The sequence below is a fragment of the Chanodichthys erythropterus genome, chromosome 13 (genome assembly GCF_024489055.1).
Source record: "Chanodichthys erythropterus isolate Z2021 chromosome 13, ASM2448905v1, whole genome shotgun sequence".
NCBI lineage: Eukaryota > Metazoa > Chordata > Actinopteri > Cypriniformes > Xenocyprididae > Chanodichthys > Chanodichthys erythropterus.
The window spans coordinates 34,846,454-34,874,160 of NC_090233.1; the positions used below are offsets into that span (position 1 = coordinate 34,846,454).

The 27,707-nt window shown below is 37.7% G+C and overlaps 2 protein-coding genes across 5 annotated transcripts; both read left to right on the forward strand.

The window, feature by feature from the left end:
* The first annotated feature begins 28 nt into the window (after nt 1–28).
* Nucleotides 29–24,175, forward strand: nlgn3b (neuroligin 3b). 2 transcript variants are annotated; one of them, XR_010896951.1, is made up of 8 exons: nt 29–496; nt 2,060–2,113; nt 2,688–2,843; nt 6,639–6,824; nt 11,574–11,698; nt 12,520–13,187; nt 14,897–16,795; nt 24,076–24,175. XR_010896951.1 is itself a non-coding variant. In XM_067407464.1 (7 exons), the coding sequence occupies exons 1-7, from the start codon at nt 31–33 to the stop codon at nt 15,777–15,779; spliced, it is 2,538 nt and encodes an 845-aa protein (XP_067263565.1). In that variant the 5' UTR covers nt 29–30; the 3' UTR covers nt 15,780–17,942. The 2 variants fall into 2 exon arrangements, 1 of the variants encoding a protein (XP_067263565.1); XM_067407464.1 differs by lacking the exon at nt 24,076–24,175 and having other exon boundaries at nt 14,897–17,942.
* Nucleotides 21,277–27,493, forward strand: plp1b (proteolipid protein 1b). 3 transcript variants are annotated; one of them, XM_067407474.1, is made up of 7 exons: nt 21,277–21,869; nt 24,076–24,262; nt 24,342–24,498; nt 24,883–25,057; nt 25,129–25,202; nt 25,301–25,366; nt 26,493–27,491. In XM_067407474.1, exons 1-7 carry the CDS (start codon nt 21,866–21,868, stop codon nt 26,565–26,567), a joined length of 738 nt encoding a protein of 245 aa, XP_067263575.1. In that variant the 5' UTR covers nt 21,277–21,865; the 3' UTR covers nt 26,568–27,491. The 3 variants fall into 3 exon arrangements, with proteins under 3 accessions (XP_067263575.1, XP_067263574.1, XP_067263573.1); XM_067407473.1 differs by lacking the exon at nt 21,277–21,869 and adding an exon at nt 23,226–23,445 and having other exon boundaries at nt 26,493–27,492; XM_067407472.1 differs by lacking the exon at nt 21,277–21,869 and having other exon boundaries at nt 23,487–24,262; nt 26,493–27,493.
* The last annotated feature ends 214 nt before the right edge of the window (nt 27,494–27,707 follow it).

Below are 27,707 nucleotides of genomic sequence, written 5' to 3' on the forward strand. Positions count from 1 at the left end.
GTGCGAACGTGTGTGCTGTTAAGAGGGACCATGTGGCACACACAGTCAGCAACTTACCTGCCGCTTACCCACCTGCTCTGCCGACCTCTGAACTTTGCTCTGTGTTGGCTGCTTGTGTGGTTGATGTTGTCAGTCTCCATGACAACAGCACTGACCTACCAGCCCACAGTAAACACAGCACTTGGCAGACTAAGGGGGATGCGGGTTGCTGTGGCAACGGAGGGTCTGGGCCCTGTGGATCAGTATCTGGGTGTGCCTTACGCTGCCCCACCTGTAGGAGAGAAGCGCTTCATGCCGCCCGATGCTCCGTCGGCCTGGTCCGGTGTACGGAACGCCACCCGCTTTCCTCCTGTCTGCCCACAGACCGTTCGCAATGCAGTGCCCGACATCATGATGCCCGTCTGGGCCACCTACAACCTTGACACGGTCGCTACGTACCTGCAGGAGCAGAGTGAGGACTGTCTGTACTTGAACATATACGTACCCACACAAAGTGGTGAGTACAAATGCAAAATGCACACACACATTCCTAATTACATATACAGAACACCACTGCTTTTGGTTCTTGGTTCCTAGTTTCTTCCTCATCTACTTGCTGTAGTTTTTACTTGCCACCTAGGGTGTTGGGTTCTGTTTTTATAATATTTAAATATTATTTTATAATATTTTATTATTTTGTTCTAATATACCTTCAGGGGAATTAGTTTGTTCATATGGTTCATGTAACAACAGATTTTAAAAAAATCAACAATTTAAGTTCCTGTGCTGCATTTTAGGTCTTCTTTTTATTGCATACTATTTATTTAAAAGCTGCATTTATATAAATACATGATGCATTCTAGTTTTGTTGTTGTTGTTGTTGTTGTATTTAGTGTACATTTTTTGTTGAAGTTTAATGATTTTGTCCTAATCAAGTTTTTTTTCTCCTTCGAAAACCCAGTTTGTTTGAAATAAAAATGAAACAATTAGATAATGAGATAGATATATATTTAATATATACTGGCTGTTTCAGTGTTTTTATCTAATTTTTGTAAGTAACTTTTTTAGTAATTTATTTTCAAAAGATTACACCATCTCTAACGCTCACCAATTTTGCATTATCTGATCAAAAATATAGTAAAAACAGAAATATTATGAAATATTATTACAGTTTAAAATAATAATATTTTAAAATGTAATTTATTCCTGTGATGGCAAAGCTGATTTTTCAGCATCATTACTCCAGTCTTCAGAGTCACGTGATTCTTCTAATATGTTGATTTGGTGAAACATTTCTTATCAAATGCTGGAAAAAAAAGTTGTGATATTTTTGTGGAAACTGTGATATAATTGTGCATGTGTGTTCAGAATTTTTGATTCAAATTTAAGAAAAATATTTTGTAACAATGTAGAAGTCTTTATTGTCACTTTTTTATCAATTTAATGCATCCTGAATGCATTACTGAATAAAATTATTCATTTCTTTAAAAAAAAAAAGTTTAACTACTGTAGATTGAAGCATGGTAAGCTACAGTTTCCAACTTCACTGCAACATAATGCACAAAGACCTTTGAATTTTGGTTGTAATATTGTCAAAAATAAAAAGACAATATTCCACCGGAGACCTGTTATGTTAGCTGAAAACACTACAGTCCACCACAGATCCTCTCAGTTCCTGTCTCTCTCAACCTTTCTAAGCTACATCAGAAGCTTCTCTGATATCTAGTTCAGTGCCTATGGCCAAAATCCACTCTGTGCTTTCCTTGCAGTCTTTAAGTTGAACTGAAGCAGCATCTGTGTCCACTGGAGTGAACGTTTGGAGCACTGTTTTGGCCTCATTTGAAGTAAATAGCAAATATTTCCTGGTAAAATGTTGAAAGCTTTATTATTGCAGGGTTTGAAGTGGGAAAGTAAACCCTTGTTTGTTTCACACAGTAATTTAGAGAGAAGTCCACTGAGCTTTTATATAGCCCCAATTACGCACTTACACAGAACCCACAACACACACAAACACACCCACATGTTTCTCCGCGGTCTAGTTTCTATCTGCTCTTCTAATTTATCATCTCTCTCTCTCTAGGTACAAAGAGAACAGGCGACATGTCAGCTGACACAGAGCGTTCAGAGGATGATGGTATGTCCCGTTTTCATCATTCTTTCAGTTGAATCCATTTTTAATGTTTTTTTCTATTCATTTTTTATCCCATCTTGGTTAATGCAGTAGAGAATAATCTGGATGATATTTACACAATGTTGCGTCATTTTCAGGAGGATTTTATAAGGTAGTCCAGTGTGTTTGCCCCGCATCTTGTCGGTTGTACTGTAGATATCATACTATCATATTATTGGGCAGAAATTCAAACTAATCTAAGGAAAAGACATTCGTTTGCCTACTGTTATTTGTGAATGCTGCATTTGAAGACAACCATGAAATGACTATAATCATTATAATAAATGAAACTCAAAGAAATTGAGTAATTTAAAGGAAGTCTCAGAGGCAGATCTTGGCTGGTTACATTGTTAATTTTACTCACTTGTGCTGTGAATGTTGATAAGTAAAATAGATTATTTAAACCTGAAGTCTGTCAGTGGTGCAGAAGATCTCTGTGGAAATTTTGAGCAGCTGTGAAAAACACTTCAGAACGCAGAGAGCCTCATGTTTTTTTTTTTTTTTTGTGCACTGTGTGTGTTTGTGTGTATGAATGCAGGGCTGAGGGATTCTCGAGATGACCCCCGTCCTGTGATGTTGTTTATACATGGTGGCTCGTACATGGAGGGCACAGGGAACATTATGGATGGTAGTGTGTTGGCCAGCTACGGCAATGTCATCGTCATAACCCTCAACTACAGGGTGGGAATATTAGGTACGTACCACAAGGGAAAAGGTTTTTAAGAATCAGTTTATTATGGCTAAATAAGTGATTTATAAATATTAAAAAGTACAGTGTTTTTCTTCATGTTTTGGAGGAAAGACCAACATGCACAATATAAGATACTGTTACTCCAAATGAAAGATGTCAGCCATTATAAAAGCATCCAAGTCTTTAAAAGACCTTAATAATGTTTTATAAATGCTTTGGGAAGCAGATCTGTCCATTACAGCCTCATTCAGAGAGAGTGCTGTTAATATTCTTCTTTTCTAAAGAGCTCTGATTCCATTAAATCTTAACAAGTAAAGCATCAAAACAACACACGTTTCCTATTCAAATGTTATCAGACAGAAAATCACCTACAATGAAAGAAAGAGAAGTAGAGTGAAGAATGCTTCCATCTTTAGGAATGAAGAAGCTCAGAAGAACGCTCTGATAAGACAGCACAGCTAAACCCTATAAAACAGCAATCATCTCTATAAGCAAACAGGCATCATCGCCTACATTTACCATCACTGATGGCCTGTCGGTTGCGATAAAAGTTCTGAATGAAAGAAATGTACTTAATGTTTGGAGCACTCAATCACTACACTCTAAAAAAAATTGGTTTTTCAGCAGTTCTTCAGTGGTTCTTTGCTGTGGTTAAGGTGCTATATCCCATGTAGAAGGCAACGTTCTCAGGACCTTACGCAACGTTCCCTAAAAGTTCTCAAAAGATGGACCTTCAAGGAACATTCAGGACGTTCTGGGAATGTTTAGGGGACTATTACTATAGGACGTTCTGTTAACTTCCCAAATGTCCTCTTTGTAACGCAACCATAAAATAACCAAAATAGAACGTCCCCCTAAACTCATATCGGGATCGTTATTAAATGACCAACAGAGGACCATGTGGCAACGTTCAGTTAATGTCCCAAATATCCTCATTGTAACATTCTTATGTGACCATAAAATAACCAAATTGGAATGTCCCCCTAAAATCATATAAGGAACCTTGAACTGCAGCACTTTCATTACCAAAAGAGGACGTTTTATGTCCCAAATGTTCTGTAAAATTTCAGAATTTTCAGAAGTCACCGTTATGGAGGTGAGCGTTTGCTTTAGATGGGCTCTTTGGATTCTTGCTGTTTTAACATCAGATTTTCTCTGGCTGCTTTAACTATGTTTTTAAAACATGTTTGTTATAGCAAAAAAAAAAAGCAAGTGAAAGTCTGATCATTTGAATTAGATGTTGGTGATACAATCATCATGGAGTGTGTTATATGTTAATTTTGCATTAACTATTGGTTTATTTTTTCATTATACAGAGTTTTGAGCAGTGTCTAATAGATTCATACAGACATCATGAATCAGCGTATGATACTCAACAATGGTGACAATAAACAAAAATCTGTTTTGTGATACTCAGAGTTAATGCTATTCTGAAAATTTTGTCACCATTGTTGAGGATCATGCGCAGAATCTTGATGTCTGTATGAATCTTCATGATGCCGTCTGAATAATTCCTACATAATAAAAACTTTCAAAATGTCAATAATATGTATAGGGCTACAACAGCACAAAAGAAAATACATTCACTGATCAGTGAATAAGACCAATGTATGATGATATACTCATCAACAATGAGCAAAAAATCAATATGAACAACTTTTTTTCCCTCACAATTTTTTTATTGTAACAAAAGTGTATTAGAAACACACAGTTACAACAATTAGAAAAAAAATTAAGTCAAAATGCCAAGGATCAGGAGCCCAACTAAAGCAAGCGCTTACCTCCGTAATGGTGACATTTTAAATTTTGATAAAACATAAACACCTGATTAAGATGATTTGTATGAAAGATACAAAGTCAGAGTGGTTTGTTATAAGGTGCTGAGATCTGAGTTTTGTGCTGAAGAGTAGCGCCGTGCTTCAGTCAGTGATGATCCAGAAACACTGATGTTCTGCTGCATGTTGCTTTATGTAAAGACAGAAACTGTGTAGTTGCTGATGCAGTGATACAGCAGTTACATTAGTTCATGCATGTGCTGTTCTCAGTTAAAAGACTTTGAAGAAAAAACATTTTTTGTTTGAACAGCCACTTTTGTTAGTCAGTTTAGCTCTAACTTTCAATTAAATTTTTTGACAAAGGCAGCAGGGACATTCTGAGAACATTTCTAAATAAATTACGGTTCCCTAAACGTTCAGAGAATGTCTTGAATGTTCTGTAAAGGTCCACCAAATAGCGTCCCCCAAACCTTAAAAAAACTCCACGTCGTGACCGTACTGGGAACATTACTAGACAACGTCCTTAACACCAGTGGGGACATTCTGAGAAGGTTCTGGGATCTTTAAATGAGAACCACTGCTGGTGCTATATGGCACCTCTTGTGGTTCTACATAGCACCATATGACAAAGGTGCTATATAGCACTTAAAAAGGTTCCCCTATGATTACGAGCCAAAGAACCATTTTTGGTGCTATATAGCACCATTTTTGTTTAGAGTGAAGACTTTGTCTATAATAGGCTAAGGTCCTGTTCCCAAATCCTGATTGTACAACAGTTACAATACAACAGATAGTGACCAGTTAGATAACAAAAGGGGCTTTCGCACCAGAGGAACCTTTTCATAGTCCCTAGAACTACTGGCTGAAGTACTTGGATTTTGCCGTGTTCGCACCACAGGAACTAGGAATGATTTTAGTTCTAGGAACTCCTTTTGGGTGAACTAAATTAGCTCCTACTTCAGAGTAGGGTCTAAACCAGCACTATAGGAACTATCAGTGACATAAGTCTACATTGATCGGTGAAACACGTCAAACACCGGCACCCAGCATTTTTAATAAGCCGTGTAAACATATTTACTTCACGAACATGGAAAACAGCGATAACTGCATTTACCTGTTGTCTGCAGGGTTGTGTTCTTTTCTCCGCCTCATTGATATGTAATACTGAAAGTTGTCATAGGAGATTTTGTCTCTTAGCCCCACTTTTTGCTCTTTCAGTCGTGTAAATTATGTTTTTACATTCCATCTCTGTTATCACGAAACCCACCACACACAACAAGCACAGCTCTTATCATGGAATCCTCCATCCACCAGTTTTTAGCGTTTGTAAATGCCGCGCTTAAAGACGCCACTGTTGGCCGCTTCAGAGTTCCTATTTCCGGTGCGAATGCAACCATGAACATGGCCCGGGAGAGAAATTAGTTCTCAGGGAACTATCCTAGTGGCTAGTTCCTAGAACTGAGTTCCTAGAACTATTTGGGACAAAAGCCCTTAAACTTATCAAAGCTTTTATACCTCTTAGACAAAGATAAATATTGCTGGTCAGGCTGTATTTTGCTCCTAAAGAACACCCCCAATTCCAATGGCATGCACCAACCTCAACTGGGGTCTAGTTTTGCCTGGTTAGCATGACCCAGTTAGCCCCTCCTGGTAGATGTCAAGCAAAGTATACAGTAAAACTGAACAACTGCCAATGAATGAATGAGAATTCTAAAGGCCCTGGTATACTTTGTTTTCCACATTCCACTCCATCTTGTGCACAGTTGAGCGCAAGCCTTTCAAAGTATACTTCTTTGAACGTGAGCGAGGAAAGACGCGTTCAGCGTTTGCCATTTTTAAAAAATCTCCACAATCTCAGGGAGACATCTCTTTCTGTTTTGTTTAACTGCAGTAAATTCGTCCTATTTTCACTGCCAAAAACACAAAATGAAACAAAATGAAACAAAAAGATTTAGCTCTCAGGATCATCAAAAAAAGATTGTTTTTCAAATCTTTCTGTCCTCTCTCTTTATCTCTTTATCAGGGTTTTTAAGCACAGGTGACCAGGCTGCTAAAGGGAATTATGGTCTCTTGGATCAGATTCAAGCTCTCCGCTGGATCAATAAGAATATTGGATATTTCGGTGGTGATCCAGGCCGTGTGACCGTGTTTGGCTCAGGAATCGGAGCGTCCTGTGTCAGTTTGCTAACTCTTTCACACCATTCTGAAGGTCAGAGATCAGACACCTCAAATAATATTAATGCTTAATTCACCATATAAACATAATTGTCACAGATGCAGTGAAATTCTCCTCACTATTGTTCCAAATGTTTATGTAATATTCAGATGAACATCTTTCATGGACATGTGTTGAAACAGAGGTGTTTAAAATAATTAAAATAATTAAAAAATGTTATTAAAGGTGCCCTAGATTGTTTTTTTACAAGATGTAATATAAGTCTAAGGTGTCCCCTGAATGTGTCTGTGAAGTTTCAGCTCAAAATACCCCATAGATTTTTTTTAATTAATTTTTTTAACTGCCTATTTTGGGGCAGTTTTTTTCAGCACGGCCCCTTTAAGAGATGCATTCCCACTGCCCCACGAGCTCTCGACTATACATTGCATAAACCTCTGGCGTAGGAACCGGGGGGCGTGTCCCCCTCAATATTGGAAAATGCTGCATGTGTCCCACCCAAAAATTAGCCTATACACCGCAGGAACAAAAACTGTACATTTTGAACTTTTATTTTGAATACGCGACGAAGAAGATATTCGGTTTTGTCAGTCAAACCCAGAGTGATTTCATTCATGTTTGAATAATCACCATTCGCCAATCACCAGCTTCATATTCTTCACTTTTCACCTATAGTCGGACTCGGAGCATCTGATTGGTAGAGAGAAGTCAACATTACACTACGAACATTCAAATACGTTATTGGTGCGCACCAGCTTTGAACGACTCGACTTTGTATGAGGTAAATTAGTCTCAGTCAAGCGGTTTAAATTAACAAGCTTTTTAAAACTGAATTATGGATACGAGGCATGACATTATAAACTTTTTAATAGAAAAGTAAAATGTTATTGATATAGATAATAATGATAGTTCTAGTTCCAAGTGCCTATATCCAAAGCCGTATGTGACTGTTGTGTTTTTGTATTTTTTTGGGGTTACAAATCAAATATTTGCCTTGTAAAGTGCCCCTTTCCTTTCTGCCCGCAATTGCAGGGGGGCTTGTACACTTTTATGTTTCCCAACTTCAATATTTGTGTAATAATAAATAGATAAATTAAACAGATGAACAGATGATAAACAGATGATTTTGTTTATTTATTTTGCTGTTATTTCATATATGTCGTACCACGTGACGTCACCATACTGTATGTTACTATTATGGTGGCGAGATGGACGTTGATTCATAATGGCCAAAATGTCCCCCCCCAATGTCAAAGTGGTTCCTACGCCCCTGGCATAAACAAAGTTCACACAGCTAATATAAACTTCAAATGGATCTTTACAAGATGTTTGTCATGCATGCTGCATGCATGCTTCGAATTATGTGAGTAAAGTATTTATTTAGATGGTTACCTTTGATATTCTGTGTGAGTTTGAGGCTATGCTCTGTGGCTAACGTGCTAAAGCTAACATTACACACTGTTGGAGAGATTTATAAAGAATGAAGTTGTGTTTATGCATTATACAGAGACTGCACGTGTTTAAAAATGAAAATAGCAACGACTCTCGTCTCCGTGAATACAGTAAGAAATGATGGTAACTTTAACCACATTTAACAGTATTAGCAACATGCTAATAAAACATTTAGAAAGACAATTTACAAATATCACTAAAAATATCATGCTATGATGGATCATGTCAGTTATTATTGCTCCATCTGCCATTTTCCGCTGTTGTTCTTGCTTGCTTACCTTGTCTGTGCACAGATCCAGACGTTAATACTGCCTTTCCTTGTCTAATGCGTCGAATGGGCTGACATTATGCAAATATTGGGGTCATACATATTACGTAACAGTCGGTGTTATGTTGAGATCCGAGTGTTTTCCGGAAGTCTTTTAAACAATTGAGATTTACATAAGAAGGAGGAAACAATGGGGTTTGAAACTCACCGTATGTCTTTTCCATGTACTGAACTCTTGTTATTCAACTATGCCGAGGTAAATTCAAATTCTGATTCTAGGGCACCTTTAAATGATAACAAATGTCAATGTCCTGTTAAAATCTGCTCATTGGAATCCTAGTAATTAAGTCATTTTCTAATTATACTTATTTCATTAAACCCTCTGTAAGTCTTATGGTAATCAGTTAAAGGTGTCTCTCAGTAAGGCACGTATAGTGTATTTTTGCAGTCCGTTACTGCTGAGACAGCTGCCTCTGCAACCATGACCACTGTCACATCCGAGTTTCCGTTACCACGGTAATCTCTGCTGTAACCATGGTAACTTGTCTCCTGCCTCATCAGCCTTATCCCTCTGTTGTGGGCCTCAAGTGTATGTAGGTGTGTCTGTCACTGCAAGGCATGTGCAAAGTGTGTTTTACAGAGATCAGAGCCAATCACACACGCCTGCAGGGATATTGATCCTACATCATCGTTTTGCTTCAGTGTACAGTACTGATAACTACTCTACCTTTTCATCTCTTTCTCTCACTGTTTTGTCTTCTCCCTCTGTATTTATGTCAGTTTTTTTTTTTTTTTTTCATTTTCATATGATGGTTTATGTATGCATTTGCTGGTACATATATTTTAGAAAACTGTGATTTTGTACATAATTTTATAGCTCTCTTCTCATCCCGGTGCACTTATCGAAATTGTAAGATTCTAGGTGGTTGTGAATTGTAGGACACCTCCACTACCTCCACTATATGTTTCTCAGAAATCCTGCTTTCTTACGGAAAACCATAGCATTGGTTTTGTCCAAACTGACTGTCACTACCAATTTTTCCAGTTATTGCTCTAGAAAGGAGCATCCTTTTTTTCTGTGGGGACTGCAGAACAGGCCATCGCTGCTGTGCAGACATTTGATTTCAGTGTGTGTAGAGTGAGGCCAGGGGTGGCAGACTGCATCTGTACTTTTGCTATATCATTTATGTAGATGTTCAAAATGATTGGATGCAAGCTACATCCCGTTCTCCCTACCCTCCTTACATTTAACTGGTTTCTATGGTTTTGTTGCTTCTCTGAAATACACTGATACTAAGTCATTAAGACTTAAGCTCTCTTTAAATTATTCTGACTGTTCCAGATTGAGTGAAATGATGTATGACTTAAAACAATCAAAAATCAATTTTACTGTTCACTAGAAGGGCTCTTCTGCAGACAAGGATAAAAGGATAAAGAAGATAAATCTGCATATTTATGTGGATTCTATTTCATTTTGTATGCCTGAATGTTGGATTGAATAAAATAATATTTTCTACATGAAAAGCATTAGAGAAAAAAAAGAAAAAAAAACCCTCATATTTTTATTTATTATTATTTTGTTCATTGATTCTGTTCAGTTTGATGCTATCACCCTTCAATATACCCTTGGATTATTAGCCATTGAATGATTGTACATATTGCTGTGCGATAACTGTACCACTGTTGTGATATTGTAAAATTATCACACAAAAAAATCTATTAATTAATTAAATAGAAATAAAAAAATATTTAATTTTAGGAACAGAATGGTATTATCACCCCTAATTTCTTTATGCAGTACAAATGGGTCTTGTACATCACATTTATAGTCACTGACAAAATAAAAGTTAAATCCCCTAATCTAAGACTTCTTGTATTCATCTTGATAATATATGTATTTATATGTGTGCACTGGAAGTTTCAATACCAAGGTAAATTCCTTATGTGTGAAAGCAATAAAACTCTTACTGATTCTGATAATAGCTGGCTTGAGCTTCAATCCCTGAAATTCAGCTCCCATCTGGTGGGTGATGGGCATGTTTTACACCCAGTAGGGCATCCCAGTAGGATGTAGCTGTTGAAGTTGTTTCTCCATTGTTTCCTTGTAGAGTAATTTGCATAATTCAGAAATGCATGTGCTAATCATGAAAGGCTTGTCTTGGTTGAAATGATGTGGTAGAATTGAATAAAACAGAAATGTTTTAGTCACCTGATCAGGGTTGGTGAAACTTGTTTACATGACTGTTTACAGTGCAAACATAGAGTCAAGGTACAAGCTCATCACAGCAACAGTCCTGCTGAAGCATTCTGGGTTAAAAGTGTTTTGCTGAAGGCCACAATGATTTGCAGAGAACGTCTGATGATATGACTGTCATGATATTGTATTCTAGGCCTATCAAGTTTGGTATTAGTGTCTCTATAGACATGTTAGCAGTCCAATATCTGTAATTACTGTCTCAGGGGAGATAGTTGAATGTGAAATATTAAATGATTAAAAAAAAAAAACCGACCAGAGGGGAGTTGAATTTCATGGGTTCGAGCTCAAGCCAACTAATATTATATTATATAACTGATTACAAATATGTGAGTGCAGTTTGAATATGAAGTGTCAAAATTAAGCAACAGGCACAATGAATTCAAGTGGAGCATTTGACAGAAACTGTATATGGTCAGGAAAAAATAACAACATAAAAGCAAAAACGACCCTGAAGATCAATTGCCCCTTACTAAAAAAGTTAATTTCTAAAAATGGACTGAACACAATGTTTGGCACATGTAAGAAGAAATGACCTGTCCAGCATGTACTGAAAATGTATTAAAGCATCTAATTTAATAATTGAAAAAAATATAATGAATTGGTTGAAGGCTGTGAGGGTCACATTAAGATTGCATTCACAGAGTCTCTTAGAAAGCCCAGGATGTGGATAGACCCGTCTTTCATGACAGATGAAAGATACTGCAACTCTGCCCTTTGTGGATACAATACTAATATAATTACTGATCTGGAATATTGGCATGGCATTTACTGTTTTATTTTCTTCTGACATTCTCTGTTCTCTCTCCAGGTTTGTTCCACAGAGCAATCATTCAGAGCGGCTCAGCGCTGTCCAGTTGGTCAGTGAACTATCAGCCTGTGAAATACACACGTCTCCTCGCCGAGCGTGTCGGCTGTAATGTCCTTGACACACAAGTAAGATGTTTTAATTTTATTTAGTATTTTGAGTTGAGGCAGTGATAATGCAGTTGTGTGTATTCTGTGTTAAACCTTGTCAGGTGAGATGGAAATAAAAGCCTTAACACATACAGTTGTGTGTACTTCTGTTCAAAAGTTTGGGGTTGGTAAGATTTTTAATGTTTCTGAAGATGTCTCTTATGCTCACCAAGGCTGTATTTATTTGATCAAAAATACTTTGAAAACAGTAATATTGTTAAACATTATTACAGTTTTAAATAAGTTTTCTATTTTAATATATTTAAAAAGTAATTTATTCCTGTTATGGCAAAGCTGAATTTTCTTCAGCATCATTACTCAAGTCTTCAGTGTCACATGATCCTTCAGAAATCATTCTAATATGCTGAATTTGTGAAAATCAGTTGTGCTGCTACATATTTTTGAGGAAACCATGATACATTTTTAGGACTCTTTGATGAATAGATAGTTCAAAAGAACACCATTAATTTCAAATAGAAATCTTTGGTAACATTATAAATGTCTTCACTGTCACTTTTGATTAATTGAATGTGTTGCTGAATAAAACCATTAGTTTCTTTCAATAAAAAAGTTTTACTGACCTTAAAGTTTTCAATGGTAGTGTGCCATCTAATCCACTTTCCTACAACACTGCAAACCGGCAGCTTTGAGGTCAATCTGTGGCAATTAAATCTTTGATTGGTTAAATTTGATTGGGTGCCAGTTTTAACTTTAATTTAGTGTCTGCTTTTTAATGTCTATTAATTTTTACCTGTTGTGTAGGTGAGGAGGCAGATATAATGGTTGTGTGTTTTATGCAGGACCTGGTCCTCTGCATGCAGAAACGTAGCTACAGGGAACTGGTGGAGCAGGAAATTCAGCCAGCGCGCTTCCATGTGGCCTTTGGCCCGGTCATAGACGGTGACCTCATTCCGGATGACCCTGAAGTACTCATGGAGCAGGGGGAATTTCTTAACTATGACATCATGTTGGGTGTTAACCAGGGCGAAGGCTTCCGCTTTGTAGAGGGCGTGGTGGAACCAGAAGAGGGCGGAGTTTCTGGCTCGGATTTTGACTTCACAGTGTCCGATTTTGTGGATGGTCTCTACGGTTATCCAGAAGGGAAGGACACTCTCAGAGAGACCATAAAGTTTATGTACACGGACTGGGCCGATCGAGACAATCCCGAGACCCGCCGCAAAACCCTCGTGGCCATGTTTACAGATCACCAGTGGGTGGAGCCAGCTGTGGTGACGGCCGACCTGCATGCACGTTACGGTTCTCCAACCTTCTTCTATGCATTCTACCATCACTGCCAGAGCCCTATGAAGCCTCCATGGGCAGACGCCGCACACGGTGATGAGCTCCCCTATGTGTTTGGCATTCCACTTATTGGTCCCACTGAACTCTTTCCCTGCAACTTCTCCCGTAATGATATCATGCTGAGTGCCGTCGTTATGACCTACTGGACCAACTTTGCAAAGACCGGGTAAAACAGAACACACTCTAAAATATCACAAGCAACAAATCAAAACAATGCACAAAATTACTGTACAACTGGGAATGTAAAGCAACACAAAGTGAAATATTATCAGTGACAATACAACAATAAAATATCTAGAGTCAAATAATCTTTTTTCTTTTACAAACATTATTTATACAGTATATGCCACTCTGTAATCAATTATGCAGTCATTAAAAAAAAATCAATTTTGTTCACAGTCTAGTGTATGAAAAAAGATGAAGTAAAAAGGCATTACAGGATAGTATATAATAGTATATTACACCATTTCACATTGTCTCAAATTCAATACAACTAGCTCCCAAAATACCCAGACACAGCTAATGGTAAAACAAGTGTGACTGGCAAACTGGTAAACAGTCACTGTGACCTTCAAGTAGGTCACTGGGAGCATAGCAAGAAACTGTGGGAGGAGCAATGTTCGAAGTAGATTTTAATGTAAAACAGGGCATCAGTGCCTTCTGGTGGAAAGAAAGTGGCATTAAAACAATGCACTGTAGATACATAGTGTGCACATACATTAGCTCACAACAGGGATAGTTTCATATGCTGTTATTCACATTTTGTATGTGTAAAATATGTGTAAATATTGTATATGTTTGTATAAGTTTGTATATGTTATTCTTATATGCTGATTTGATGATCAAGAAACATTTCTTATCATTATCAATGATGAAAACAGTTGCACTGCTTATTATTTTTGTAGAAATGTTTTGTAAGATTACAAATGGCTGTCATTCTTGCTCTATTTAAAGCAGGACTGCTGAATATAAGTATTTATTTTAAAAACTCTTAGTGTCCCTAAATTTTTAAATGGTAGTGAAGAATTTTCAGAATGTTTGTTTAATCATAAATTAAAACGTGAATTTTGCTGGCTAAATTTATATGCAGTTTAATGGACTAAACTGAATTATGGCATGAGAAAATATAAATTTAAGGATTAGTTCACTTTCAAATTAAAATTACCCCAAGCTTTACTCACCTTTAAGCCATCCTAGGTGTATATGACTTTCTTCTTTCTGATGAACACAATCGGAGAGATATTAATTAATATCCTGACGCATCCGAGCTTTATAATGGCAGTGAGCGAGGATCAACTACTATGAGCTGAAGAAAGGGCATCCATCCACATCCAGCCATCATAAACATATTACACACGGCTCCGGGGGGTTAATAAAGGCCTTTTGAAGAGAAGTGATGTGTTTGTGTAAAAAAATCCATATTTTACCAGTTGTTTAAATACAGAAGGCGGTCTGGAAGAAGCTAGATAATTTACTTCATAGCTTGTTAAATATGGATTTTTTTTTTTTACACAAATGCATTGCTTCACTTCAGAAGGCCTTTATTAACCCCCTGGAGCCGGGTGGAGTACGTTTATGATGAATGTGGATGGAAGCACATTCTATAGCTTAATACTAGTTGATCCCGCTCACTGCTATTATAAAGCTTGGATGCATCAGGATATTTATTAAAATATCTCAGATTGTGTTCATCAGAAAGAAGAAAGTCATATACACCTAGGATGGCATGAGGGTGAGTAAAGCTTGGGCTAATTTTCATTTGAAAGTGAACTAATCCTTTAATTTTAAAATTTACTAACACAAAAACAACGAACACTTTTATATAGCTCAGTTGTAATTAACTGTTTTTGTGTGTGTGTGTATCTGTTTGTTTAGGGATCCGAACAAGCCAGTTCCTCAGGACACAAAGTTCATCCACACCAAGGCAAACCGTTTTGAAGAAGTGACATGGGCCAAGTACGGTCCTCACGACCAGCTGTATCTGCATATTGGGCTGAAGCCTCGTGTTCGGGATCATTATCGAGCTACTAAAGTGGCCTTCTGGAAGCACCTGGTACCTCACCTGTACAACCTGCATGACATGTTCCACTACACGTCCACCACCACACGGGTCCCGCCTCTTCTGACCACACACAGCTCTCACAGTGCCACGCCACGGCCAGGGGGCAACAAGGCTCGTACCCCTGGTAAACAGCCCCCCCAGTCCACAGCACGCAGCGGGCCGCTGGTCATCGCCAATCCGCGCGATTACTCCACAGAGCTAAGTGTCACGATCGCTGTCGGAGCGTCCCTCCTCTTTCTCAACGTCCTGGCCTTTGCTGCGCTCTACTACCGCAAGGACAAACGCAGTCGACAGGACACGCCCCCTCAGCCCGCACCTCAGCGACAGACCCCGCCCAATGACCTCAGCTACACACCCACCTCCATCTCTGGGGGTAACCAAGAGGAGGGGTCACTGTGCGACCCCCTGCGTTTGACCCCGGCATCATCTCCACGGGATTACGCCCTCACACTCCGCCGCTCGCCGGATGACATTCCACTCATGACGCCCAGTTCTGTTGCCATGACACCGAATAGTGGCACTATGACACCCAACACGGTTACCTTGACACCCAATAGTGTTACCATGACGCCCAACACCATTACCATGTCACCTAATTCTTTGATGGGGTATCCCAGCATGCACCCTTACAACACTTTCACACATGGATACAACTCCACCAGCCTGCCCCACCCACACTCAACAACACGTGTATAACATGCAACAGAAACTCACCACACACCAACACACAACACTCACATCCCACAAATCATTACAACATAATCAGCGACTGATTACTGTAAATCAGATCAAACCGGTGCAAACTGTTTAGGAGTATTCTAAAGTACAATAGCAGGTGAAACTAATACATATAACATGAGCACAATCACCTCTGATTTATGGCACTAATGAATCAGTATGACCCATCAATATAAACAATAATATAAACCAGAAGGAAACGAACAGTATAAACCAGAAGGAATGTCACTGCAGCACACTAGCATAAACAGTGCGGCTCAGTATGAACGCACCGCTTCACGTCTGACCCATGTCAATATTCACCTTATATGAGCAGTTAAGAAACTTCTCTGTGGAATAAGACCGAAAGAACGAGCAGATTACCTGAGGGCGAGGTGTAGTACCGCTGCTACCTCGAGGTGGTGCTGCAAGACTCTAAAAACCTTCAAGGTGTTTGATCTGCAAGAACAGTAGGGGGCGCTGGAGTCCCATCAGTGGTTCACCATTATGAGCCAAGCAAGCACTTATTCTATGATATGTAATAATAATAACCTGTAATAACAAACATATTAATGGCTATTGTACAGTATAACATATATTAACGTCAATGTACAGACAGCTTTTTTGAATGTGTCAGAAAAAAAAATATTTCTAATCGTTTTTAAACTCAGATTATATCCATAGCAAAGAAGGCCATTTGAAGCCCAGATTGATTTTAAATCCTGATTGATTTTTTTTCTTTCTTTCTTTCTTTCCTTCTTTCTTTATAATTGCAAAAAATGTACTATTTTATACCACCTTTCTCTCTCTCTATCTCTCACTCACTCTGACTGTTTCTTTTCCCCCTCTTTCTCTCTATGAACGGGTGTATTGTCTAGGCCTAGGCTATTTTACTTTTGGTATAGGCTAATCGATTCATTTAGTTGTAGATTACACCGATCACGCCGATTTTAAATAACACGGCGTGTGTGGAGATTATTCATGAGAGAGAGCGGGTGTGTACAATTTTCAAGCTAAGCATCTTTAGATAATTTGTGTCTTGCTAAATGTTATCATTTTGTGAAAATGCTTTTCGATCATCTTAAATATGTATTGTATCTGAGTTTGTTTGATATGTTTTGTGAAAATGTTCGAACTCAATTTGAAAGCATTGAGATTTTTTTTCAGTATTTATCAGTGATATGACATCACTCATACAGTAATATGTCATCACTCACGCTGTGATATGACATAGGCTACAGGCTTTGCTGAGAACTTAAAATGTTAATCTTTCCCATGAAACATGAATGTGGTGATTTGTACTGAACACAGGGCTTCTCTGATGAAGGACGGTCTACTATACCATGTTTACTACGGAGCTGCACAGAGTTTACACAGGGGATACAATCGTGTAGTCATTGTGCCATATCCTGCCAGATGGATAGATTCTCTGTGTTACCCATGCTAACCACCCCTGCCACGATTTTTGTGCCAAATTTGCGATAGTTTCCCTGGTAACCAGCAGAAAGTTTGTCTGTTAACGTGTTTGTGTGAAAGTTCAACAGCTTTATAAAACAATTTGCAGTATTTACAACCATTTTAGTTCATTTGGACTTTGAAGAGAAAAGACAATAGCATTTGGATGCATGGAGTTGGACAACAGCAGTGTGCCTCTCCTGGATGAGGGTGACCTGTGTGCAGATGCTCAGGTCTGTCGATTCAACGGCTTGCATAAGTCTGTTCTTTTATACTCTGTACATTTCTGCCTCAAATTTGCAGTAAATATTGAGTTTGCCTAAAATTCCTGTTCCTTGTTTATCAAGATTGATTTGGAGTCTGGAGACTGGAGTTTTTGATCTCTAGAGAAAACTGTGACACACTTAAGCCATTTACAGCGCTTTCGATGCACATGTTTTATGTGTTTCCTCTGGATGTACCTTAAAAAAAAAACCTTAAAAATCTCAACTAGCTCTACAACAAAATATATGTATTGGAATATTTCACACAAAATTAACCAACGTAGAAGGCGAAGTTCCCTAAAAGTTCTGGTGACGAAAATTCTGAACCTTTACAGAACATCAGGGATGTTCCTAAAACGTCCTCTTTTGGTAATGAAAGGTTCCTTATATGACTTTAGTGGGACGTTCTCTTTTGGTTATTTTATGTTCACATAAGAACGTTACAATGAGGATATTTGGGACAATAACAGAACGTCTTATAGTAATTGTCCCCTAAACATTCCCAGAATGTCCTGAATGTTTGGTTTATTTGGTCCACCAAATAACGTCCCCCAACCCAAATGTTCTGTAAAGGTTCAGAATTTTCGTCCCCTTTAGAGAAATTTTAGGGCACGTTGCTCAAGGTCATGAGAACGTTGCCTTCTACGTGGGTGTTTTATAGAAAATAATAAAGTTTGAAGTCACCGTTTTGGATGTGAGCGTTTGCTTTACATGGGCTCCTCTTGATTCTTGACTTATAACATTAGGTTTTCTTTGGCTGCTTTAACTGTGTTTTTAAAACACATTTGTTACAGCAAACATTATAAGAAAATTTCTGATTTGATAAACTTGCTTATTTAGTGATGGTGATTGAATCATCATGGAGTGTCCTGATTCTCTCTAGAGACTAAACTCTGAGTGTGTTTACTGTTAGCTTTGTATTGATTAACTTTTTTTTAATATATCTATTTTAATTCATTATACAGAGTTTTGAGCAGTGACTTTTAGACTCACACAGACATCATGATCCTCAACAATGGTGACAATAAACAAAAATCTTTTTTGTGAATTTAGTAACTTGTTTTGTGATGTTCAGAGTTAATCTGAACATTTTTTTTTACCATTGTTGAGGATCATACACAGAATCTTGATGTCTGTGTGAATCTACATGACCCTGTCTAAATAATTTCTGTGTAATGATCAAAACTTTCAAACTTTCAAAGCTGGACAGAATTTTATGCATCATAAGACTACAACAACAAATACAATATTCAGAGATCTATGAACAAGACCACTGTATGATGAAAACATCAACAATGAGCAACCAACTTCATTAGACCAGATATTTGTTTTCATTTGGTTATAAATGTGCTTTATAAACACACAGTTATAACAATTGAAGAAAAAGTAAAGTTAAAACATCAAGGGTCAGGAGCCCAACTAAAGCAAGCGCTTACCTCCATAACGGTGACATTTATAAATTTTGATAAAACATCAACACCTCATTAAGAAGTTTTGTATGAAAGAAATAAAGTCAGAGTGGTTTGTAATAAGTGAGGATGCTGAGATCTAGAGAGATCTGTTAGTGATTAATGTTTCTGTTATCTGAGTTTTGTGAGGTTACCATTGTGCTGGAGAGCAGAGCCTGTGCTTCACTTAGTGATGATCCAGAAACACTGATGCTCTGCTGCATGTTGCTTTATTTAAAGGCTGCAGTAACTGTGTAGTTGCTGATGCAGTGATGTTAGCTCATGTGTGTGCTGTTATCAGCTAATGACTTACTGCAAGAGATTTGCATTTTAAAGAAAAGGTTTTATAATAATCCAGGAAATACCTGTAAAAGAGCTTTTTTTTTTTTTTTTTTGTGAGACATTCAAGAAAAATTAGTTTTTGGTTGAACAGCCACTTTTGTTAGTCAGTTTAGCTCTAATTTTCAATTAAATTTTTTGACAAGGGCAGCAGGGACATTCTGAGAACATTTCCAAATAAAGTATGGTTCCCTAAACGTTCAGAGAATGTCTTGAATGTTCTGTGAAGGTCCGCCAAATAACGTCCCCCAAACCTTAAAAGAACTCCACATCGTGACCATCTCTGAACGTCCTGGGAACGTTACTAAGCAACGTCCTTAACACCATTGAGGACGTTCTGAGAATGTTCTGGGAACGTAAAATTTCTAGCGGGGTAAAAATCTATCTACCTACCCTCGGGTTGTGCTTTTCCATAAAACTGCGATTCAAATGCGGCCAGTGGCATAAACAGCATCTATGTTTTGTTTTTTTTTACAATGGCTTGGACACATTTCAAAATACTTGAAATAGTCTTTTTTTCCCCTTCTTTTTTTCAAAACTCTTCACACGGTTCTCCTAACCAACTTGGCACAGCAGTTAATTTTACATTCAAAATGCACAAAAATAACAAAACATTTCTCAAATCAAAGGTTTTCAACAGATAAACACATTTTGTCGCTCACAAAACACCAGCCTAAAAACATTAACAGCAGGTAGCATTATACAATGTTTGCTTTTGTAAAACAAGAATGCCACTCTCTACGGCTTATAATTCACTGCAGTACAGTGTTACATAGTCCATGTTTACATTATAGTACAAAATTATTCCTAAGTTTTGTATAGATGGTAATGAAACTGAAACACTTATGTTGTTGTTCAGCTACAACTTATTGCTTTGATAGTATATGAGTTTTAAGATTTAGAATATATTTCGATATGGTATTACTGTAGAAATATAGCAAATGTCTGATATATTCATTTTTGTATTAGGCTAGGTTTTGAACTTGATTCAAAGGATTCGAAAAGAGTATGTAAATGCGCAAATTGGCCTGCAGGTACAGTACATAGATACAACCACCACTAGAACTCAAAAGGTACTATAGGCCTAAGTTAGAGTAAGAGTATACTTTATTGTCCTTTTCAGGAAATTTGTTTTGGACTCAAAGCTGCAATAATACAAAAACATACACACACAACGCACAATAAAAAAATAAAGAGAGGGGGAAAAAAAGGAAAAAAGTGAGAAAAGGATTAATGTAAAATTAAAGATGTAGTCATTGAATGCGTTTTGTGCCAAAGCAATGATAAATGATCCACAGTTAAGCCCACATAGTCTGATTTTGTGATCACCGTGTGATGAGTTTTGAAATATGTCATAAATTATGACGAAATGTGTCCTAGCGATTGTAAAAACTGTAAGACTGTCTTAAGAACTAACTAGCAGTTAGCCAAGGGAAAATCAGTCATACTTTTTGGATATTATTAGACCAATACACTTTTTTATGTAACTTATATGAAAAAGTTATGAATACATTTTTTTTGATGACTAACATGTAAGACTATAAAAGCAATTTATGCAACTGGCCTCAAGTTTGACTATTTTAATGTCCTCAATAATATAGTGAAATATGTCAAAAACCAACATTTCAGTTGTCCTCACGTAAATATTTTGCTATAAATCTTCTGATATCAACAGGTTTTTGTTAACAGTGTAGCTAATATCATTTGCCTATAAAAACCATCACTTCTTGTGAGGTTTCCTCACTAATTTGATGAGATGACAATGTGACAATGTGTCAATTACACCCATGTGTTTATATTTTGTGTACAAAAATTAAGAATGGGTCTTTGACGGAGCACACAAAATTTATTTCAAACCACACATTAGTCTCACTGTTTACAGAAGATTGAGAAAATGTGTGTGTGTTACTGAAAAAGAGAATTGTCTGTGTGTTCCTATTTCTGACACAACTGTAGTATTGTATTGAATGTTCTCTTGTCCCAGTCTGACTCGGTCACACCTCCCTCACTATGCTTCAAAATGTGTGTGGGTGTGTGTACCAACTTAACCATATTTTGGGGACAAATTTGTACCCAGAAGTGAGTTAAATATGACCAAACCTCCTTTTGGGGACATCCTGATTTGTAAAAACGGCATTAAAATAAAATCAACAATTGCGAAAATGCAGAAAGTTAAGCATGTTTGTGTGCGTGCACACAGATGTTTATGTAGGAAAACTCATGAAGAGGCCAAAAATAAGAGCTATACTAGCATTTGTGCATGAGTGTTTTGGCCCATTTGTTCATCTTTATCATGTATGTGCATGAGAACATTTAGGGTTCATTGCACTGACACGCACACACAAACACACTCTTTATTTATCATGGCAGTGAAAGAGGGCGCTGCGTCTTTAAGATCTGCCTCAGTGTGTGTGTGTGTGTGTGTTTGTGAGAGAGAGCAGAGGGGTTTGTTTATTGTTCCTGGGACAAAAGCGTGAGTGAGAATCATAAAAGCATCGAGGGAGATTAAACTACACGGCACATCAGAGAGACAGAGCGCGATACGCACACACATACTCACATGGGTAAGTCTACCTGAACTCACCTGAACCCACTTTTAACCACTGCTATGATTGTCAGCATTTTTCTCACATTTCCTGGCAGATTTTTTTATTGATTGGTCTCTCTGTGATATGCATGTGATATAAGTTGTTTAGATAAATGCATACAATAAGTGTTTTAATAATTCTTTTTTTATGTAGTGTGTAAGATTAAGATGGCTTCTCATTGGTCAGAAGAAGCTTAGAAGCTCACTCCTGTACTTATGGAGGAGATATATTTAATGGATCCTAATAAAGTAAAATGGTTGTTTTGATTGATTAACCAGCTGGCTCCGCTTTTGATTGGCTAAGACAGTTACTACGACGCCTCAGAGGTGTGGGTGAGACGACCAGTAACCTCAGGAGACTCCAGCCAGAGGTCACACTAGGTCTTTAGGTCAAATATTCTGTTCTCTGTGGGTGATTCCTGTACAGCCCTGTGTCAGTCTAAAAATGCAAATATTTTCTGTAGTTGTATGAAGGATTCACATTGCATTGTATTATTTTGCAGGTTTCTTTCTTTTTTTGCAGTGGCAGACGGCAGATTAGATTAGTTCATCCTTCTGCAGAATCACATCTTTTATTTTTGAACTGTTACAGAAAATGTGTGATTTTCTGCTCAAAACTAGGGATGCTTGTTCCAAACCTGTGGTCCTTTCTTCTCCAAAACACAAAGGAACGCTGGTGTCCCAACACTGGACCCCACTAACTTTTCTTTGAAATATGCTTTTTTGTATATACAGAGTATGTTCTTTTGTGTTCCACAGAAGAAATAAAGTCTTACAGGTTTGGAGCAACATGAGGGTGAGAAAACTATGACAGAATGTTCATTTTTGGGTGAACTACCCCCTTATCAAAATTCTTGAAGAGTATATTTGAAGTTTAAGACCCAATAGCATTTCCACATTCTCAAACAAAGAGTCTTTTTTATAGTAATCAGATTATTGCGAGTGTCAGGCATTTTTCAGCTTGTTGAGAAGACGAGCTAGCAAAACAGTTTAAAAATAGTGTAAAAGGCTGGATGACCTGCCATGATCCCAACTGTCACCCCAGCGGTGTCAGTGTGTGTCTGTCTGTGCCGCTATGGCTGGAAACGCAATGACGCACTCCACTGCTGAGGCCTGTGAGTGTGTGTGTATTTTATTTGTTCACAATGATACTTTTTGTTGTTAAACAAAAGCCATTATGACTGTCACAAGTACTTCTTTTTCTGACCACAAAACCTCAAACACACATGAAAACGCACACCCCCCCCTCCCCAATTTCACCCTGACACCAGGCTACTCAGGCGAGAGAGGGAGGGAAAGAAGGAGAGAAAGAAGCGAGGGAGGGAGAGGAGCAGCTTAAGCGATGCGTTTTTTTCTTCCTTGAGGTGGACAGCGGAGTGTATCCGAAGAAAGAAAGAGAAATTACTTCCCTCAATTTAGACATCACAGCAACAGAGGACAGAAATCTCTCTGGAGTGAGTGGACAAGCGTCTGCACGGCTCTCTCCTGGTGTGGGTTCGGCTCAGCAGTGTCGATGTTTCCAGTGAAACAGCCGTGGTTGTGTAAAGCGCTAGGTGACCTGAGGCGCATCATCTTCTCTCACATGCTGGGGACTGCAGAAATCCATAGCTGAGCCTTCTGGGGCTTATTGTTTGTTTGGCTTCTTTTGGTTAAGTTGCTTTATTTATATTTATATATATATATATATATATATATATATATATATATTAAAAAACAAAATCTTTTACTGATGTAGTCATTTTGCTTATTAATTGTTTTGGTGCATATAGTGCATATTCATCTATTTTTCCCTCATAGTTTACTTTTTTACATTCAGGTTTTTGTCATTTGGGTTTCTTTTGTGGTCCGAGACTTCGAGCTGGGTTGTCTGATCTCCTGCGTTTTGGCTTGTTGATTTGTGATTCCATGATAAACTGACTATTTGTGTGTGAGTGTGTGTGTGTGCTTGTTTGTTTGTGTGTGTCCTTTACTTACTATAGGCCAACTAACTCTTAAATGCACATTAGATGTGTTTGTATTAAGTTTGCATGCTCATTTATGGGTCAGTGGTGTGTTTTTGTAGATGATCAATGAGTGCACTTGTGTACTGTTAGGATAGAGAGTGTGTGTGTGCGTATAAATGTGCGTGTGTATTGTGTGTGCTGCATGTGCAGTGTGTGTGTTGATATATTACTTACCTACAGGTTGCTATGACTGCTGCATCCGCTGCCTGGGCGCCGTGCCCTACACCAGCCTGCTGGCCACCCTGCTCTGCTACACCGGCGTGGCGCTTTTCTGCGGGGGAGGGCATGAGGCGCTCACTCACACGCGTACATTCATAGAGCTCTACTTCGCAAGGGACGTCCAGGATTTCACTGTGCTGGCAGACTTGTGAGTGATTGTCTTTCTCTTTCTTTTTGTGTATCTGTTCTTGTTTGTGTGTGTCATTGTTCCATATTTTGTGTTTCAGTATAAAATATTTCCAATATGTGATCTACGGTCTGGCCTCCTTCTTTTTCCTCTATGGATTGTTGCTGTTGGCTGAAGGTTTTTACACCACCAGTGCAGTAAAGCAGACGTTCGGAGAATTCAGGAGCACCCAGTTTGGGCGCTGCCTCAGTCTGACTGTGAGTGTGTGTGTGGTCACTGGTCCCTTTCTTAATAATATAATATTAGGGTATGGAAAATAAATAATTTAAAAAAAGAATACAAATAATTAAAAAATTATTAATGACTAATTATAACATATACAGTCATAGGAATTTCAGTAATCAATATACTTGGTTCAGTTATGCTCAGTTCAAAAGTATTTCTTATAGTTGGTTGATTTAGTCATTTAGTTATTTTCCATTTTATTTTTGTTGTATCATATGTATGTGAATATTTATGACCATATGTCTTCTGTAGAGGACTGTTTAAACACACAAGTTTTACTTGCTTTCTTGTATATTTTGCAATGTGTCCATGCTTGTTATGTTGCAATGATCTGAATAGCTGTTTCTCTTGTCCAGTTGATAATCCTGACATACATTCTCGCTGTGATCTGGCTCATTGTTTTTGGCTTCACTGCCGTTCCCGTGCTCTTCTTCATTAATATGGAAAACGCCTGTCACAAAGTAAACATTCTGTCAGAAACCACCTTGTTCAACCAGCAGTCCAGGGTCTGCATGGACGCACGGATGTATGGTACGTCTGCGGCCATATGTGTGAATCTGTGTGCGTGTTCGTGATCATGATGTCTGTTTTTTTCTATGTAGGGTTTCTTCCCTGGAATGCTGTGCCAGGGATTGTTTGTGGAAATACACTGGGCAACATCTGCAAAACACCAGAGGTTAGATGGTCATAGTCCTAGACACACACACACACAAACACACATACTTAGAGTTTCAAGAGATCATATCACTTATATATTCCTTTTCATTTTTCCAGTTTTACATGACCTATGACCTTTACATCTGTGCATTTGCTGGAGCAGGAATCACCCTTCTTGCCCTGGTTAGTGATCTCATATTCATAACTTTAAAGTCATTTATATTTACTGTAGATATTATTTTGTGCAAGGTCACAGTGGTTAACTGGTTCCTTCTTCAAGGGACTCTTTGCTTTGCATTCTGGAAAGCATCCATTATTAATTGGTAAATCCACCTCAGAAATCTTTATGAAAGAATCACAAACGACAATGATTGGTCCATCGTGGCAATTACTGAAATCACAGGCAATTTACACATTTATATGTAAATGTACATTTATTGATTATTAAATGTACATGTTGATTTAACATGGATACACATTGATTATACACCTATTGACAAACTTCCATTGCCATTACATTGAAAATACACTGGTATTTTATTTGGACTGGATTCTTTGAGGTCAGACTGCAGAGCTGTCAAACAGCACAAAGCTCATAACGGAAGTACAGCAAGGGAATGTTTAGCTTAAAATCAGTAACTGACCTCTCTGCTACTGACAGATCCCAGCGACTCTACTCCCTTTTCCTGTGTATTTGGCAGCAGTCACTTCTCAGACTTTATCTAAAGAGAATCATAGAGCACTAACTATCAGGACAGCCCTCTGTCTTGCCGAGGAACACAGCGAGATTGATACAAACTTGCAATAATAATGTAATAAGTAGAAAATTGCTGTTTCAGTGGCCCACAGATGAATTTAGACATATAAGCTACACTTCATTGCATTAGGTATGTGCCATCTGCAAACAATGCACATTTCTTTCGTGAAATGTTTTGTTTGAAAATATGCTTGTGCTATTTTTATGAGATATAAGATTTAATTATTGGCTATGCCAGATGGAAAAAAATAACAACTGCATTACCAAACTTTTACAACCTTTTAATGGAAGCAAGTCCTGAATTTTTCCACTATGCTGCTCTTGAGGAAGTAACTTGGCATAACCCCACTTACTTCAAAGTGATTGTTCCTCTATAAATATTAGTACTGTACGCTGTTACAGACAAGATTGTAAATAAATGATGTGCTATTATTAGAATCACATACCTTGTCTGATGTTTGTAGTAAAGTGAGTTTTAACGGGATATAACTTATTTATAGATTGCTTCTTTTGCAGAGGAACAGTAACGTGTTCTTTTCTTTTGTTTACTAGTTCATTTACGTGGTTGCCACCACCTACAACTACGCTATTCTAAGGTTTCTCGGAAGGAAGGGAATCCGTTGCTAGGTTCGGAGTTGCTAGGCCCACTTTCCTGTTGCCTGTTGCAGCGGTATCAGTGTCATCACTGTGGCTCGTGAGGAAACGCAAGAGTGTTCCATGAAGCCCCTGCAGAGTTCTATCATACAAAGCACAAACACACACAACCACTAGTTTCATGAGGCAAATAAGTACAAACTTCATTAAAGAACACAGATTAATGGATAAAAAAGATTTAAAAAAAAAAAATCACTGAAGCTTTACACATAAAACCACAAACTGCTGTGCTGTAGATCTCTGGAGGAGTGGAATCTAGCTTCTGTATTTCTTCATTTGTTTCCTCTCTTTGTGTCTTTGTCACACACACATTATTATAATGCTCTTCTTTCTCTCACGGCCATTTATTCATTTTAATGATTGTATTCATTGTGCTTCATGGTCATATTAATGCCTTTCGGTTTGCTAGGATTTTAGCTTCTCTGTCTCTCTCTTACTTTTTATCTTTTTGAGAGAGTTTGACATCCAGAGTTTGAGAGTTGTTTCCTCAGATGGTTTATATTCCGAGACACACATAGAGAAAAAGCTGTAGTGAGCAGTTTTCTGTGTGTCAATATGAATTCAGTATTTACAGACACTCTTAGTGTCAGTGTCACCTCCTGCGTGTGATTTTTAAGTTTGTGAGTGTATTTGTTGTATATTGTGACTAACTGTGGCAATATGCTGAACCTGTTCAATGATGGTGCTCGATCAAAGGAACTAATGTTTTTTTATTATTGTTCTGGCTCATTTTAGAAAACTAAAAATATTTCTACAGTAAGATGGATAACTGTAAATGATTAATAAAAATGATGCAAACTAAAGCGAATTTATATAAAATTGTGTGTTGACCATAGAAACTCATGCAATAAACTTTAATGAAAGTTGACGATCAGTGTTGTCAATTCTCCTTACAGCTACAGATCACATTTAAAGAAGATATTAAAATACAATTGAAACTGTGAATTGTTAAAAAAAAGATGAGGAACATGTTGATCAGAAAGAAAGAGATACTTAAGAGATACTTAATTTATATTTATATATTTCTCAAATATATATATATATATATATATATATATATATATATATATATATATATATATATATATGACACGTGCACACACAGCAATGTAA

Bases quoted from the DNA above. Each gene is read 5' to 3' on its own strand.
- nlgn3b (XM_067407464.1), top strand. From the start codon at position 31: ATGTGGCACACACAGTCAGCAACTTACCTGCCGCTTACCCACCTGCTC. The intron at 497-2,059 runs GTGAGTACAAAT...CTCTCTCTCTAG, and splicing joins ATACGTACCCACACAAAGTG to GTACAAAGAGAACAGGCGAC. The intron at 2,114-2,687 runs GTATGTCCCGTT...GTATGAATGCAG, and splicing joins AGAGCGTTCAGAGGATGATG to GGCTGAGGGATTCTCGAGAT.
- plp1b (XM_067407472.1), top strand. From the start codon at position 24,012: ATGTGCGTGTGTATTGTGTGTGCTGCATGTGCAGTGTGTGTGTTGATA. The intron at 25,203-25,300 runs GTTAGATGGTCA...TCATTTTTCCAG, and splicing joins ACATCTGCAAAACACCAGAG to TTTTACATGACCTATGACCT. The intron at 25,367-26,492 runs GTTAGTGATCTC...TTTGTTTACTAG, and splicing joins GAATCACCCTTCTTGCCCTG to TTCATTTACGTGGTTGCCAC.